This window comes from Ambystoma mexicanum, chromosome 8 (genome assembly GCF_040938575.1).
Source record: "Ambystoma mexicanum isolate Mex_15411 chromosome 8, UKY_AmexF1_1, whole genome shotgun sequence".
In the NCBI taxonomy this organism is placed as follows: domain Eukaryota; kingdom Metazoa; phylum Chordata; class Amphibia; order Caudata; family Ambystomatidae; genus Ambystoma; species Ambystoma mexicanum.
Window position 1 is genome coordinate 1,219,034,176 of NC_090929.1, and position 15,624 is coordinate 1,219,049,799.

Genomic DNA, 15,624 nt, shown 5'->3' on the forward strand with positions numbered 1-15,624 from the left:
TCATTTATGTTTGGTTGCAAAAGTATATTGTGATTTACTCACATTATCTTGCTCTGCATTTGATGTTATTAGTTTATACAGTATTTCTTTAGTTACGTATTGCCTTGTGCATATATAAAACACATAACTGCTTTTGATATAAATTGAAATTGGCGTTTCTTTGGATCTATGCAAATTCAGATTTGTTTGTACTAACAGCTCACATTCCTAAGATAGGCCTGGCTGCTATGCCACTCTACCAACCTTGGTTAGTACAGATCTATATTAGAAGTTGAGGGCCTGAAACCAAGAGAAGTAGAGTCCAATCCCAACTGGACTTTACAAAAGCTTACCTACCACTTGACAGATAGTTTTTAAGTAGTACATGGACATCTTGTTATCAAACAATTAAGGCAATGGGGTGGAAGGTACCCGTGAATACAACATATTGATGACATCACTATGTTCATGAGATAGATGAACAACCGGGCTCCTCAGAAACAGCAATAGTTACCAATATAGGAGTTGATGCGTAACTGTTATACCATAGAAGACCCCATGGTCAGGAAAAACAATATGGTTAATAGCACTGCGTCTCACAGCTGTACCTAGATTGTATACGACCAGACTGCAACAAGGTTGTATTGTCATGTGACACTGCATCATCACTCACGTCTGCGGATGGCGCTTCATGTCGCAACGGTAGTATAAACCTTAGCGAGGGACAGGAGGCCGTTTCCTACAGCCGCTCCAGCCCCACGCTGAGAATTAACAGTATGCAAGGTAAGCAGTTAGACAGGGCAGTATATTATCAGTTAGTTTAAAGTGGCTCTCACTCTGTATTATGGTCTCCTTATAGGCTGCATTTTGAGATAAGTCTCGAAGAGTAGTCCTTTCAGTGATATTCAAGATAAACAGTGAGTGATGCTACATAATTGAGTACTCCTAGGCACAGATATCATCAGAGGTTAGTTATTAAAAGAGATTCGGTTTTAGGCAGTTCCATCTTAAAAGTCGTCATCGCCAGTTACCAGATTATAAAGGTTAGTAGATTCCCCAAGGGTTTATTTGTGTATAGATTCCTCATATATTAACAGGCATACTGATTATTTCATATTTTTAAATACCTTACTTACCTGAATGAAAACTTAATCCTGAAACATGTAGCAAGACAATACCGGAAAATCCATCTTCTTACTTGAAGGAACACTCTTGCATGACTTACGTCATATGGCACTAAATCCTTGTGGCGAGATTTGGTTATTTTTGCTTTAATAGTTAGAAAATGGGATTGTCCTACTGGATTCAATTTGTGCATTTATATGTTTTGTGAACTATCTTTTGTAAAACTACGAATTGTATAACATTCAATAAGGATTGTTTTATTTGCTTTCTTGCAATACATTTTGGGAAGATTGACAAATGAGTACAGCATTTGAGGATACAGACTACAGAATTGTCCTTTGGAGGGGAAATCCCAATAGGAGTGCCCAGTCCTTTCTTCATGATTTGAAGAACCACACACCTGTTGCATATTTATCCCTGTAGCCAGGAAGCCAGGAACCTGCCCAGAGCACATGAAATCACTATTGATTTCAATTACTACTTTTAATATTCTAAATAACACATTACCAAATCAATTATAAAGTGCATCACTACACTTAATTTTTTGCATATCAGTAAAAAGAAGAAACCACACTTTAAAGCAATGGTCACACTGAAAACTGAGCATGCATTATATCTGACATTAAAGCAAAATGTCTGTGCTTCAGAGGTTGGCGCAAGTGGCGGAGGGGGTGGGGGGCCGAGGGGGAGAAGGTTTGAGAATCTGCTTTTCCAAGTCTTACAGTAGGAAGGACTTCAGCTTTCCGTTTCCTCACTAAACCCTATCCCACTTGGAGATGCCTACAAACTAAGGAAGCATGGCAAGTCTAGACATAACAAAGGACTACCACCAATGGGTTAAACCACTAAAGCATCCAAAGCTACATGTCCAATGGGACATGAGGGCAGGACAAGGCACAGAACGATGTAGATGATCTAGGAGTAATAGCAATATCCCAAGCTGCCTTCTCCATAGAGGACTAACTGGGCAAGTATGCAAGCTATCCTAAAAATCTTCACTGTTAGTGTGGAGTGGAAAATACATTTTATGAAACATGATTTGCTACAGTCAACCATAGCAGATCGACATCTGGGAGTAATTGAAAAGCATGACTTGCATGTTACTGTTATTTTCCAGTGCTGGCACAGGTTTACATGCTGCAAAACATTAACATTAACGTTAACCCAGCAACTTTGGACTAAGCAAAGAAGAATGTCTCTGAAACGTAGATTACTAACAGCTCACGTTCCAGATGCTATTTTAACAGACACATCTAAACCTTCACAAAAATCACCCCTCTACCTCAAATCCTCTCTTCAGACTACTATTGATGGGGAAAGGATGGAAGGTTAAGAATTCACCAGGTATAAAGAACAAAGTAAGCCCTTCCAGAAAGACATACAACCTCAGTAACCGCAATCGCCATTTTCTGTCTATAAAAATCTATACATTTCAGATCACATTCACTGTACATCTCTTGTCAAACGTTAGCTATATGATTACCAGAGGTACCGAAAGAAGCAAGTAAATGGCAGAGGAAATTTGAAATCACTAAGTATAACACTTCAAGAGCTAATGAGGGATGAGCCACACACTTCAGGATTGAGATTATGGAAGAAGGAAGAACAGGACAGAAACCTTGTCCCACTGCACCCTGCCCCACCCAATACCTATGTAATAAGGCAAACTATAGATCTGGATAAAATCCATTAAAAAACCCTACTTGGAGGGGATAAACAAAGCCTTTTTGGGCCGATCACACAGACACTTTCCTTAAATAAGGATAGGTATATGTGGAAGGATGGCCATTGATCTGGACCGTAAAGGGGAAACAATATCTCCCAACTTGGTTTGAAAGTAAGTTCCCTGATGGAAAGACTGCTTTTGGATTTACAACAACCTGGAACTGGAACCAATAAGAAGGGGGCATTCAGATAAAGATGTCCCCAAACAAAAACGTACCAATTGCTCTAAAAACAGGATAGTCGTGGATTAGGTTACCAAACCTGCAGAGATGCCCAAAGACTGTTTAGGCAAAATGTAAAACAAATGATCATCACAAACACTACAAGCTATGCACAAAATAGTGCATCAATCAGTAGCAAAAAACAGATAGTTACAATTGCATACAGCCGGAAGAAAAGGGAAGAGATTGGCAAAGTATGATTATTTGGAACAAGGGTGCACTGCCTGGGCTTCCTACACTTGGAATAACTGCAAAGTCAAGGTTTCTGTTCAACAGCATGAAAAATAGGTGAACCCTCAACTTCACCACTTTCTGCAAAATTACCCAGGGTCTTACCTACTGAAGAATGAAGCAAGCCATGCACATGAATACTTTTCACTATGTAAAGAGAAACAATAGTAAAAGAAACACCTATCCTTATTTCCAATGAAATAATCCGTCTGTGTAGGTTCTAGTGTGATAAAGTGTACGTCCTTTGCAAATCTCACCATCGCTATACTCTCCAAGAACCTCAGATCAGGTTCAAATTAAAAAGATGCAGGCGGTCATCTTCACTGAGCCCACCTTACCTCCATCCAGCAAAACAGGAGCTAGCTTTCAGAAAATGTCTATGGTGATCAGATGCAGTGCAAAGAATCATGATTAGGGAGAACACGGATGAAGGCAAAAACCCTTATATTGTGTGCACAGCAGGCAAATGAGCTTGAACTTCAAAGAAGAAACAGACTTGGTCAACATTGTCTGAGGGATGCTAAAAATAATTCACATTAAGTTAAATTGCTGTCCGGCCACATGTTGACTAAATTGGGATGGTAAATTTGGCAAACAGTAACAGACCCTTAAAATGAATGATGCACCCATACAAGTGTTTAGAAAAGCTGTTGCATAGTTGGAATCTTTCGTCTCCTCCACCCAAAAGCATTAATTTAGTAATGAGCATTATGTGGTGTAAGTGGTAATCGTTTACAACTATAAAAAAAAAATGAACATTAAAAAAACATGCACTTTGCATTAAGGTTATCCAAAAGCTTGTACTGTGCATCAAAGAAAAACGGGCCCCTTTTGTCAACACATTCAAACGTACCTCATTAGCTTCATCAAGCTGAGTTGTACACCTGTTTAAATTATTGACATGCATTTCCAAATCTGAAAAAAAGGAAACATAATTAATTAAGAGATTACTTGGTCGAGAACAAAACTAACTATTGCATAAAGTATGTCCCTCCCAAATCAGATTCTTATTTTATGATCAAGTATTAACCCGCAAGTCTTTGAAATGGCATGTACCAAATATGTATTTTCAATAGTTTTCTGCTAGTTTCTGGCAGATTACTAGATTGTATATCGTGGAGGAAGTTATGTTTTTTAGCCTGTCTTCAATCTTTGCGCACATTTAATCATTACTAAAAAATCTTGGCTGCAGTACATTTTCCCCTGTGATAGCTGCCTTTTCAGAAGGAAGATTGAAAAAGATTGGACACAGTCTGATAACCTTCGGCAAGACCAGACCGCAAGATAATTCTTCCAACATAATGTGCTAAAAGAGTTTAAATCACCAAATCCAGACTGTTCCTAATCTCTCTTCAGGATCCAATTTGACCACAGATGCACTAGCCCTGGAAACATCCCTTCAGAAAAGTGTGAAATGCCCATTAGTCGTTAGCAGGGCTGGCCTTAATATCAGTGGTTAGAACTGAGAGAAAAGAAAGGGTTTTGTTAACTATTAACTGGCACCAAGCAGAATTTGAAAACGGCTCAGTCCAAATCAAAACACGGTTTACTTCTATAAAAGCAAAGGTTTTAAGCAGTCAGTTAAACATTCCACTTGTATTAATCTAGCTTACCATTTGCACATTCCTTTCATGACAGATACCTGCTAGTTTGTGTAAGAAATTATTACAAAACACTCAACCAACATTTAAAATGTGCATAGGAAATGTATGCCTACAAAACACAATGTTCTGTGTCAGTAGATTTCCTAAATCATTTTAAAAGCTACCTAGTTTTAATGTACCATTTAAATAACATTACACAATGCAGTGTGTTCCAGGATTTGACAGAACTGAGGCACCCGATATGATTTGCCAGGATGATACCAAACAAAGCTGGCACCAAATTAGACAATCAATCTAACAGCACAGCTCCATACGTCCATCCATAAACAAGCAGTGCACGCATAGAGCCACATTACTTCACAAGGAGTTTAACCAGCCCAGCTTTCCACCTGTTTTTATTAAATAAAACTAATATGTTATTCTGCTTCATGTTGGGTCAGCAGAAACAGCAAAGCAAAAAAAAAAATGGGTGGAAACCACACTGTTAGCCAGTCGCTCTCACGCTGTCCCCCTTACAGAGTTGCTAAAAAAATATAGAAAGGTTAAGTATAAAAGATATCCATTCGGTAAGGTTCTTATGAACATGTACTTCAAGCAGAATCAATTTTTGAAAACCAGTCAAAGAGTTTCCTTTGTGAAAAAAGCGTGAGTTTTAATATTCAAAAGTAAGGGAGGCCAGCTGTTGCCTCATCTAGAGAAGAGCTCTAAAGCCAATGCATTTCGGAGTGTTACTCCTCCATCAGGGCTGAGCCCAACAGGGTAACATATGTAAATTCCCCAAAAATGTGTGATAATCAACAAAGTAACATACATACCACGGTTGATGCATGCAGAGATGCATGAAAAAAGGTTAAGAGAACAGGGTAATAGTACCAGGTAAAAATGGAGGGGTGCAAAGATATACAAACATATGGTGGTAAAAAAGGAAAAACAGGAAAAGAAATATGTGCCTTTGTGTTAAGATCGAGCAGTCAATCTCTGTAAACTCATGTGAGAGAAATGTATGTACAACGTACACTCTATTCCAAGCTGTGGAATTCAATCAAATGAAGCGGATACGTCAACGCTGGTAAAATACATATCAAGGCATGCATTGTAAGTGCTGACAGGGAGCAAAGTGAACGCTTACCTACTGCTGCGGAATGCAGGCAGTGAATGGAGGACGCGCGAAGGAGCGCACCTACAAATATTATAAATTGTTTCTATGGAGACTTATGGGACGCTGAGGCGTGGCACACTGGAGGGTGTGGCCACGGCGTTTCGCATCCATATCCCTCCGGCGAACAGAGTGATCGGGATGTCAGTCTCCATAGGTGCAAGTCATGAAGTGGATGGGAAAATGTGTAACTTTACGAGTACAAATGAATTCACGGGATAATGCATATAAATAAGGAATAAACATGTGTAGCAAGACCAATAAGGTGATGCGTAGCGGCACACCTGTGGGTGCATCTCCGCCCACGCTGACTCGCATCCCGGCCTCTACATGGAAACGGAGAGGTTGGTAAGTGAGGACGAACAAGGAAATTAACTTCCTATGCTATATCTGAGAGCCCCCATTTCTGAACATTGGTTTGTTGTAATGTGTCTTTCTTGTGCATCTGGTATCCTCCAATTTTTAACAGAGGGTTTTCTAAATTTAAATTTGCTATTATTACTTCCCAATGTATTTACCCCATCACAGTTCTTTCACACTTCCATCTAGTTTTACAAGGGACTTATTTCACCATTCTCATATTGTACTACTTCTCGTTTACCCATTTGGTTTGTTTGTGCAATTTAAGCCATCTAATTATAGAACACCAATGGTTTCGGCATCCTGCGACAGAGCCTTTACTTTTTCAGGCTCGCTACTACCAGGATCGATCTTATTGACCGTGATACACTACTAATGCAGAAGGACGAATCTAAAAAAGCTCCCCGATTAGAATATGTTTCCAAGCATTCAACGCAGAGTAATCGCATTACAAATATCATTAAAAAGAATTGGGGAACTCTTGCGTGCAATCCCAGAGTGGAACACCTGTTTAAGGAACTACTGGTATTCGCATACCAGAGAAGCAGAAATCTAGGATTAATTGGTCTCCATCAAATCACTGACCAAAGAGCCAATCATTAAACACATTGGTACCTTCCCTTGCCTACATTGCTCGAATTGTGGTTTCATCACCAAAGGCAATACGATAAATCAACCCTGCACAGGCGAGAAAATGTAACTCCAGAGTTTTCCGACATGTGACAGTAGGAACAAGTTACTTAGCTGTAACTGTTGTTCTCCAGCATGGGTCTGGCATGGATTCAGATGCTCATGAATATTCCCTGTCGTCAGGCTGGGAATCCTCAGTAAAGAAAAAAATCAGTATCAGTTTCGTTTCTTATCGGTCTTTCTTAGTAGTAACCAATCACTGATCTCTGGGTCATACTGCCCCCAGCCAATGACTGCCCTCTCCCTAAATCCCGCCTCTGGCAGCCATCCTCAGATTTGGTAGCACACAAAGTGGCAGTATGACCAAGTGAAGAGCCGCAGAGGGGTAGGCGGGAGGGTTCGCATGTGAATCCATGCCAGACCCATGCTGGAGAACAACAGTTACAGGTAAGTAACTTGTTCCTTCTCCAGCATGGGGTCTGGCATGGATTCACATGCACATGAATAAAAGAATACATAGCAGTACACACATGCACAACCACGGGAGGTGGCAAAGGCTCAACATTAAGCATTACATCCAAAACTCAACATTAAACAATTCTGACCTCCTCACCAGGCTCACCTTAGGCGAACAGGTTGCGCAGCACTGCTTGGCCGACCCTGGACTCCTCCCTGGAGTCCCGATCGACGCAGTAGAATCTTGTGAAGGTGTGCATCGACCTCCACGTAGCAGCCCTGCAGATGTCCAGCAGGGGCACACCAGACAGGAACGCCGTGGTAGCAGTGATCGCTCTGGTCGAATGGGCTCTCGGACGGCCGGGCAGGGGTCGGTTTACCAACCGGTGACAGTGCATGATGCAGCCGGAGAGCCATCTGGAAATGGAAGTCTTCGAGAGAGCCTTCCCTCGATTCACAGATCCAAAGTTCACAAACAGCTATGACGTCTTCTGAAAACTCTTTGTGCGGTCCACGTAGAACTTCAGCGCTCTAGCTACATGAGCGAGTGCAAAGTCCTCTCGGCCGGCGTCAAAGGCAACGTGAAGAAAACTGGTAACACCAAGGGCTTGTTGAGGTGGAAGTCCAACGGCACCTTGGGCATGAAGGAGGGGTGCGTCCTCAGCACCACCCTCGTGACATGAAAAGTCAAGTATGGAGGCTTGCAAGATAGGGCCTAAATCTCTCCCACTCGTTGTGCGGAGGTGATGGCCACGAGGAACGCCGTCTTCCATGACAGGAACTTCAAAGGTGCCGAATGCATAGGCTCGAATAGGGCCCCCATGAGCCTGGTCAGCACCACATTAAGCTCCCACGCCGGGGCAGGAGCCTTCACCGGCGGGAACTGTTAGGGAGAATTCTCTGTTTAGGCTGAATTTCCCTACCTAGTGAGTCCCCCAGCAGCTTTGCTGGATTTCTGGGGTTTCTTTTTTTCTCCTGCCAAGAGTGAGACTCTTTTACCCTCACTCTTGGACATGTTGAAGTGTGTTTTCTTGGTTAAACCTTGTGTTGAATGGGCTATGGGGTCTTTTACTCCATAGGGCCTCATGTATTTTTGTGATGTGGGTTACACAGCACCCTCTGTGCCGTGACCCAGGGGTGTCCTAGGGACTCCCCAACATAGACTCCATACCCTGGGACTGACTACTGTCTCCCAGGGCATGTAAAGTCACCAAAGACTTTGCTAGTCTTGGATCCTGAACAGAACCAGTACAAACCATCATATTGTGGACGTACTGGCTGGGGCAATTCGATTGCCCCAGGGTCTGTTAGTCGAGGGGGCACGTCTCCGTCCCCCCTGATCGAGTTTTGGCTGGTGGCAGTGGAAACTACTTTTTATAGTCGACCGCGAATATTTCCCTATGGGATTTCCCATTATTTTAGGCTAACACATTTAATTATTTATTTACGGTAGCCTTAAACATACCGCCGGTTTATATATTTATTATTATAACTCCGGTTGGGACTTTTTGCCAAAACTTGATTCTAAAATGGCGTTGGCGTTCGCCTCTGTAACTCTGACCCAAAGTGGAGCCCTTTTGTTCCACTTTTGGCGGGCTTCTCCACAGAAGCCCTCCAAAGTGGTGCCACTCTGTCTGGGGTACTTAGGAGGGGTGGAGGGGGATTTAGGCACCCTGGACTGAGTTACCTTGGTAACTCAAGTCGCACTCCGTCCTGATTGGCCCAAGTGGTGAGCCGGCCGGCTCACCACTTAGCATGTTTGAGTGACAGCTAGGCTGGGTGAATGGGGGTTTGCTGCATAAAAGCAGGGCTTTGGGGACTGGAACTGCAGAAGTCGCCACAGGACCAAGAATCCGACGAGGGAAGAGCTGAGCCGACCTGCTTCGACGACACCACCCGGTGGAGCCCTGCTGAACCGTCTCACCACTTTTCCCGACGACCGAGGAGAACTCTTAACGGAGTGGCTCCTTCCCTTGACTGGTGGGGACAACCAGTTTTCGCCTTCTTTTCGCTTCTCGAGGTATCTCGTGGCCGCCTTGCCAGTGCCAAGTACCCCGGCAACCGGAACCCCACCACTTTTACCCCAACCACGAAAGTCGGTACAACCCTTTAACCGGAGGACTCCGCGGCTGGTTTCTTCCCGGGCAGTGCAACGACCTTCTTCTTCTGCTCTTCAGCGAGAACTTCTTCTCCCCTGACCGACGTCGAGCCTTGCTGCCACTGCCTGGAACAACTGCCACCGCTGGAGGATCCTTTCCGCTTAAGGTACCGTGTTCCGCCTGGCTTCCCTTGCTACCGACTGTACGGGGTAGATTTAGCCCCCGGCTTTCGACCCTGGGAGTGCCTGGGACACCCTGGCTAAACTTTCTAAGCCACTCTAAACTCTTTCTAACTCTTTGCAAGACTTTGAATCCCTAATAACAGTGTGATCTTGGGCACATTTTCGCTCCGGCTACTCTAAGAGTGGGCCCTGCCTAGTGACCCTTGCTCACTTGTGACTTTGTGCTTCTTTGAGCCTATTGCAAGTGTTCTGGACCTTAGAGTGGTGTGTTTAACCCATTTCTGTTCTTTTTATCCCTTTCTTGAACCTACTAGAGTGTCATCTAACGTTAAGCGCTCACCTCTGTTTTAATTATGTGGTGTTAACTTAGAGTTGTCTAGATAGGAGTAAGGGTCGGAACTGCTTTCATTATAACTGTGTTTGAAGTGTTTTTTTTACTATACTTTGCTAGAGTGTTTTCAACTTATGTGTTCTTAAAAATAAATAACTATATACTTTTGAAACCAAGCTCTGGTCAGTGTTTGCTTGTGCTATTGTGTCTGGGTACATATTGTGTATACTTTACATACTGCCTAACTCTTCTTGAGGGGAGTCTGACTGCTCAGCCACAGCTACCAGGTAAATCTGGGTGGTGCGGACTGCTACCAAGTGGGTTTACTGCTATACCTGTAGTCTTAAATCTTTTGCAGTGTTCCCCAAGGGAACTGCACAGGTTTATGCTTAACAGGAACAATCGGAATAGTCCCTTCATAAATTACTTCACCAGGCGATGAGACCACAAGGACGCCCGTCCCGTAGTCCTGTTATATCGGGAGATGGCAGCCAGATGTATTTTGATGGAGGCGTGAGCCAGTCCAGCTTTGGCCAGCGACAGTAGGTACGGCAGTACTTGAGGGGCCGTAATCCACAGAGGGTTAATCTTCTGTGCCCGGCACTAGACAGAGAACCTCTTCCACTTATGACCGTAACATTTAAGAGTTGAGGACGCCCTGGCTTTTGCAAGAACCTCTCTGCAGTCAGCCGGGATATTGTACCCTCCAAACTCTAGTGCTGCAGGAGCCAGGCCTGCAAGTTCAGCAACTCCGGGTCGTGATGAAGAATGGCGCCTCGTTCTCTGGAGAGAAGATCCGCGTCCGCCGGCAGCTTGACTGGAGGGGACGTTGACAAGTCCAGAAGGTCCGGGAACGAGATCTGCCTCGGCCAGGCCGGTGCGACGAGGATCATTCTGCACCTGGATTTCTTGAGCTGGTTGATGAGACGGAGCAGCAACGGCAATGGAGGGAACGCATGTAGAAACAGGCCGTCCCAAGGTAACGAGAAAGCATCGCCCATGCTCCTCGGCTGCAGGAACCTGCTGGCAAACCTCTGGCACTTGGAGTTCATCGCCATCGCGAAAAGGTCGATCCGGGGTTTGCCCCATCGTCCAAAGAACCGATCCACCTGGTCCTGACGTAGTTCCCACTCGTGGCACGAGCGCAGCTCCCTGCTGAGTGAGTCGGCGATGGTGTTTTTTATTCCTACCAAGTGGAAGGGAACCAGGAACATCCCCTGGGCGACGGCCCAGTGCCACAGATCCTGGGCCTCCTTGGATAGGGCTGGGGATCTGGTGCCTCCCTGCTTCCGTATGTAGAACATTGTGGTGGTGTTGTCGGTGAAGATCCTCACCACTTTGTCCTTGAGGGACGGAAGGAACGACTTGAGCGCCCAGAACACTGCTCGAAGCTCCAGAATGTTGATGTGGAGAGACCTCTCCTCCGGGAGCCAAAAGCCTCTTGCGTGGAGATCTCTGGTGTGGGCCCCCCAACCCTCCAGAGAGGCGTCCGTCGTCACCGTCTCTTGAAACGCCGGGGGTCTGAAAGTCCGTGCCTGTAGGGAGGTGCGCACGGGTACCCCACCATAGGATCGCCCGATGGAACTCCTCGTCGAGAGGGATCCCGTCTTCGAAGCAGCCCGTTGCCTGAAACCAGCGTGCATCGAGGAACTCCTGTAGCGGACGCATCCGAAGTCTGCAAAAGAGTACAAGGTAGATGCTTGAGGACATCATCCCGAGGAGGGACTTGATGGACCTCACCCTGGCCACGTCTGTGGCTAGCAGGCGCCGCACCTTGCCCAGAATGGCCTTTGTCTTCTCCTCCGACGGGGAGGCCCGTCTCCCCACTGTATCGAGCTTCGCTCCCAGAAACAGTGCTATTTGCGACGGAACCAGGTGGGATTTGGGGTAGTTGATGGCAAATCCCAGTTCCGCGAGCAGCCGGACGGTCCTCGCTGTGTGTTCGACGGCGAGTTCTCTTGTCCTTGCCCCGATTAGCCAGTCGTCCAGGTAGGGGTAGACTTGGATCCCCTGCAGGCGCAGCCGCGCCTCCACTGGTGCCAGTCACTTGGTGAATACCCTGGGTACCGACTTTAATCCGAACGGCAGGGCTCTGAATTGGTAGTGGCGTCCCTGAACCACAAACCTGAGAAACTTTGTGTCCTTTTAGAATGGGGATGTGGAAGTAAGCATCCTCCAGGACCAACGACGATAGGAAGTCGCTCTCCTCCAGCTGTCCCAGCACGTGCTGGAGGGTTACCATCCTGAATTTCTGTGCCTTGATGTATTTGTTTAACCAATGCAGGTCCAAGATGGGGCGCCAACCGACTGTCTTCTTTCTGATGAGGAAGTACCTTGAGTAAACTCCGGAGCCCCGGAGCCTCCTGGGGACGAGCTCGATGGCACCTTTCTTGAGCATCGCCCTTACCTCCAACAGCAGTTGAGGGACGCGATTCTCCTTCCTGGCCACGGGAGGAATGCGAGGACACTTCTTTCGGAATTCCAGCGAGTGCCCATTGGCCAGGGTGTCCAGCACCCAACGGTCGGTGGAGATGAACTCCCACACGCTGATGAACTTCGTCAGCCGGCCTCCCACCTGGGTGCTTTGGTGGGGGCCCAACGCTACGGCCGGTTCAGTCTTGCTTGGAGGAGGCCTTGCCGCCTTGGCCTCCTTGACGGCGGCGGCGGGATCCCCCGTTTGCCGCGACCTCTGTAGGCCTCCTGGGACGAGGAGCGGGCCGCCTGGCGGTATGTAGAAGAGCCACTGCTGGATCCCTTGGAGGCACCCTGTCTGCCTCCGGAGCTCCGAAAGGGACGTCGTTGATGTTGAAGTACCCCTAGGGCCCGGGCCGTCTCTGAGTCGGTCTTGATGGCCTAGAGCGACTCGTCCACCGTCTTCCCAAAAAGGTTGTTGCCGTCGAACGGCATATCCAACACTCTGGTCTGGACGTCCTGGCGAAAGTCCATCCCCTTGAGCCATCCTCATCGGAGGAGGCAAACCCCGTTGCCCAGTTGGCGAAATCCGGTATCGGCAATGTCCGTTGCCACCGTTATGGCGTGATCCGACGCCACCTCTCCTTCCTGCAGAATTTGTAGGGCCTCCGCCCTCTTGTCGTCCGGTAGGAAGGGGAGCTATCTTGAACCAAAGCTCCCTGTCGTAGCGGGCCACGATCGCTAAGGCATTGGCCGCCTTACTCGTCGTCGCCGCTGACGAGATGACTCATCGTCCCATGGAGTCCAACTTCTTGCCCTCGCTGTCCGGCGGGGAAGTGGAAGTTGAAGCCGCCGCACCCACTGCTTTCTTCTTGGCCGCTGCCGAGACGACAGAGACCGGCGTGGGCTGGGCCCTGAGGCACAAGGGGGCGGAATCGGGAACTCGGTACTTCTTCTCATACCTGTCCCTCTTGGCGGGTTTCGTGGAAGGGTTCTTGAGGATAGCCAGCCCCTCGTCCCAGATGTCGTCGAGCAACGGCACCGTGAGGACTGTCTTCCTCTTGGCCTCTCGTCGTTGGTAAAGAAACCCTTCCTTTTTCTGTTCCTCAGGGCAGAGCTGGAAGAGCTCGGATGCCCTGGTTATCATGGCGTGAAAGGAGCTAATTTCGTCGGGTGGAGAAGCCCGAGGGGGGCGTGGGGGGGTCGGTGATGACGGGTTGTCCGTTGTGTCATCGTCCCAGTCGCTGTATCTGTCGCTGTATCCTCTCTAGGGTCTGGCGAGGGGGATGAGGGGTCCACAGGCCTCGCGGGCAGGAAGGGAGGAGCGGGGTGGACTCTCCTCCGCTTGTTCGGAGGGCTTCCCGACGGGCCTGGTTCTGGATCCTCCTTCGGGGTCCGTGGTAACCTCGTCCTTATCTCAGTACATAAGGATTGGATCGCCAACAAAATGGCCGCCAAGCTATCCTGGGGCTCGGGTAATGGCCGCGACGGACGGGATAGCTGCTCCACTGCTCCACTCTCTTCGTCGCCATCTTCGATCACATCAGCGGGAACCGTCCCCTGGGATCAAACCTTCTCGAGGTCCTTCCCGGTTTCCATCAGATCCTCGTCAGAGGCTGATTCTGAGTCTGTAATGGCCACCGCCCCCCCCCTCTTTTTCCGCCGGGGTCGTCACGGGGGTCTTAACGATGGGCTGGAAAGAGGATTCCCTCCGCGGTGGCCGGGATACTCTGGGCCCAGAGGCCGTTTCCACTGGCGTAGTCTCGGCCGGCTTCGCCAGGGTCGCAGCAGCCACTTTGATAGAGGCCTTTGCTGGCTGGATCAAAACCCTCAACACCTTGGATGCATCCTGGGCCTTCACCTTGGGGGGAGGGTCAGCGCCTCGCTCCCCCTTGGGTCCCTTCGAGATCGACCGGGGCCGCTCCAGCAGCTTACCCGGGTTCTCGGACTTCCTCTTCCCCGAACCAGAGTTCTGGCTTGTGGTTGAACGTGCCGAGGAAGTCGCGCCCTGCCTGGCAGCCAAAGAGCCCGATCTTTTGGCGCTCCCGGTGCCTGCAGACTCGCGGTGCTTGGCCTTCTGTTGGGCCCCCGTCGCCGGGGCGCCCTAACAGGATTTAGAAGCCCGCTCAGACTTTCTTCGCCTTCTCACCTGCTGTGCCCTTCTCCAGCCAGGCGGCGAGGCGGGAACGACGATCTAGTTTGGTCCGTTCCGAAAGGTTCTTGCAGACCGCACAGACCTTCTCCACATGAGTCTTGTCCTCATGAAGGCAGTAGAGACATCGCCAATGCTTGTCCTCCTTGAAAACATTTTGTAATCCGCATCCATGGCAGCACCTGAACAGCTTGGATCCGGGAGTCGAGCTTCCCTTGTCCTGGGCCATGTCCATTGAGGTAGGCCGCAGATCTTCCAGACTCCTCCAAGAAGCGTAAACTCGACGAAAACTTCACCCTTGAGGGGCGTAGAAGAATTCCGAAATGGGTCCCCCTTATCGGAAGTAGAAACAGTGGAGCTTGAGGCTCGATTAAACCGAAAAATGAGAAAATCTCCTGAAAAAGCGCAAAAACGCAGTAAAAACTCGAGAGCTAAAGCACGAGGACTCCCAACACTTGAACGTGCGGGCAAAAATCTGAGGATGGCTGCCAGAGGCGGGGCTTAGGGAGAGGGCAGTCATTGGCTGGGGGCAGTGTGACCCAGAGATCAGTGATTGGTTACTACTAAGAAAGACAGATCATAAACGAAACTGATACTGATTTTTTCTTTACCGAGGATTCCAAGCCTGACGACGGGGAATATTCATGAGCATGTAAATCCATGCCAGACCCCATTGCTGGAGAAACATCATTTATGCCATCAAATGCCCATGGGGGATGTACTACATCAGTACATTTATACAAACTGCCAAGTTCAGATGGAATGAGCACAGACCGTGCATCAGGAATGGCAACCCGAACTTTGCAGTGGCCAGCTATTGGTAGGAGAAGAGACAAGTTATCTCAGATAAGGTTCCAGATAGTTGAAGTCGTGCTTAAATCAAATCCTCATGAGGACATTACTTGCTGGATTAACCGCCTCGGCTTGCTCACCCCTAATGGGATGAACAAGGAAATTAACT

At 47.7% G+C, this 15,624-nt stretch overlaps 1 protein-coding gene across 3 annotated transcripts in view; it reads right to left on the reverse strand.

Moving 5' to 3' along the window:
* The window catches only part of KIF20B (kinesin family member 20B), a 2,369,321-nt gene that overhangs the window by 1,255,043 nt on the left and 1,098,654 nt on the right, over nucleotides 1-15,624 (reverse strand). For all 3 annotated transcript variants that reach the window (XM_069611316.1, XM_069611317.1, XM_069611318.1), the window contains exon 17: nucleotides 4,135-4,196. In XM_069611316.1, coding sequence (XP_069467417.1) covers nucleotides 4,135-4,196 — 62 coding nt within the window. The remainder of the gene's footprint in view (nucleotides 1-4,134; nucleotides 4,197-15,624) is intronic.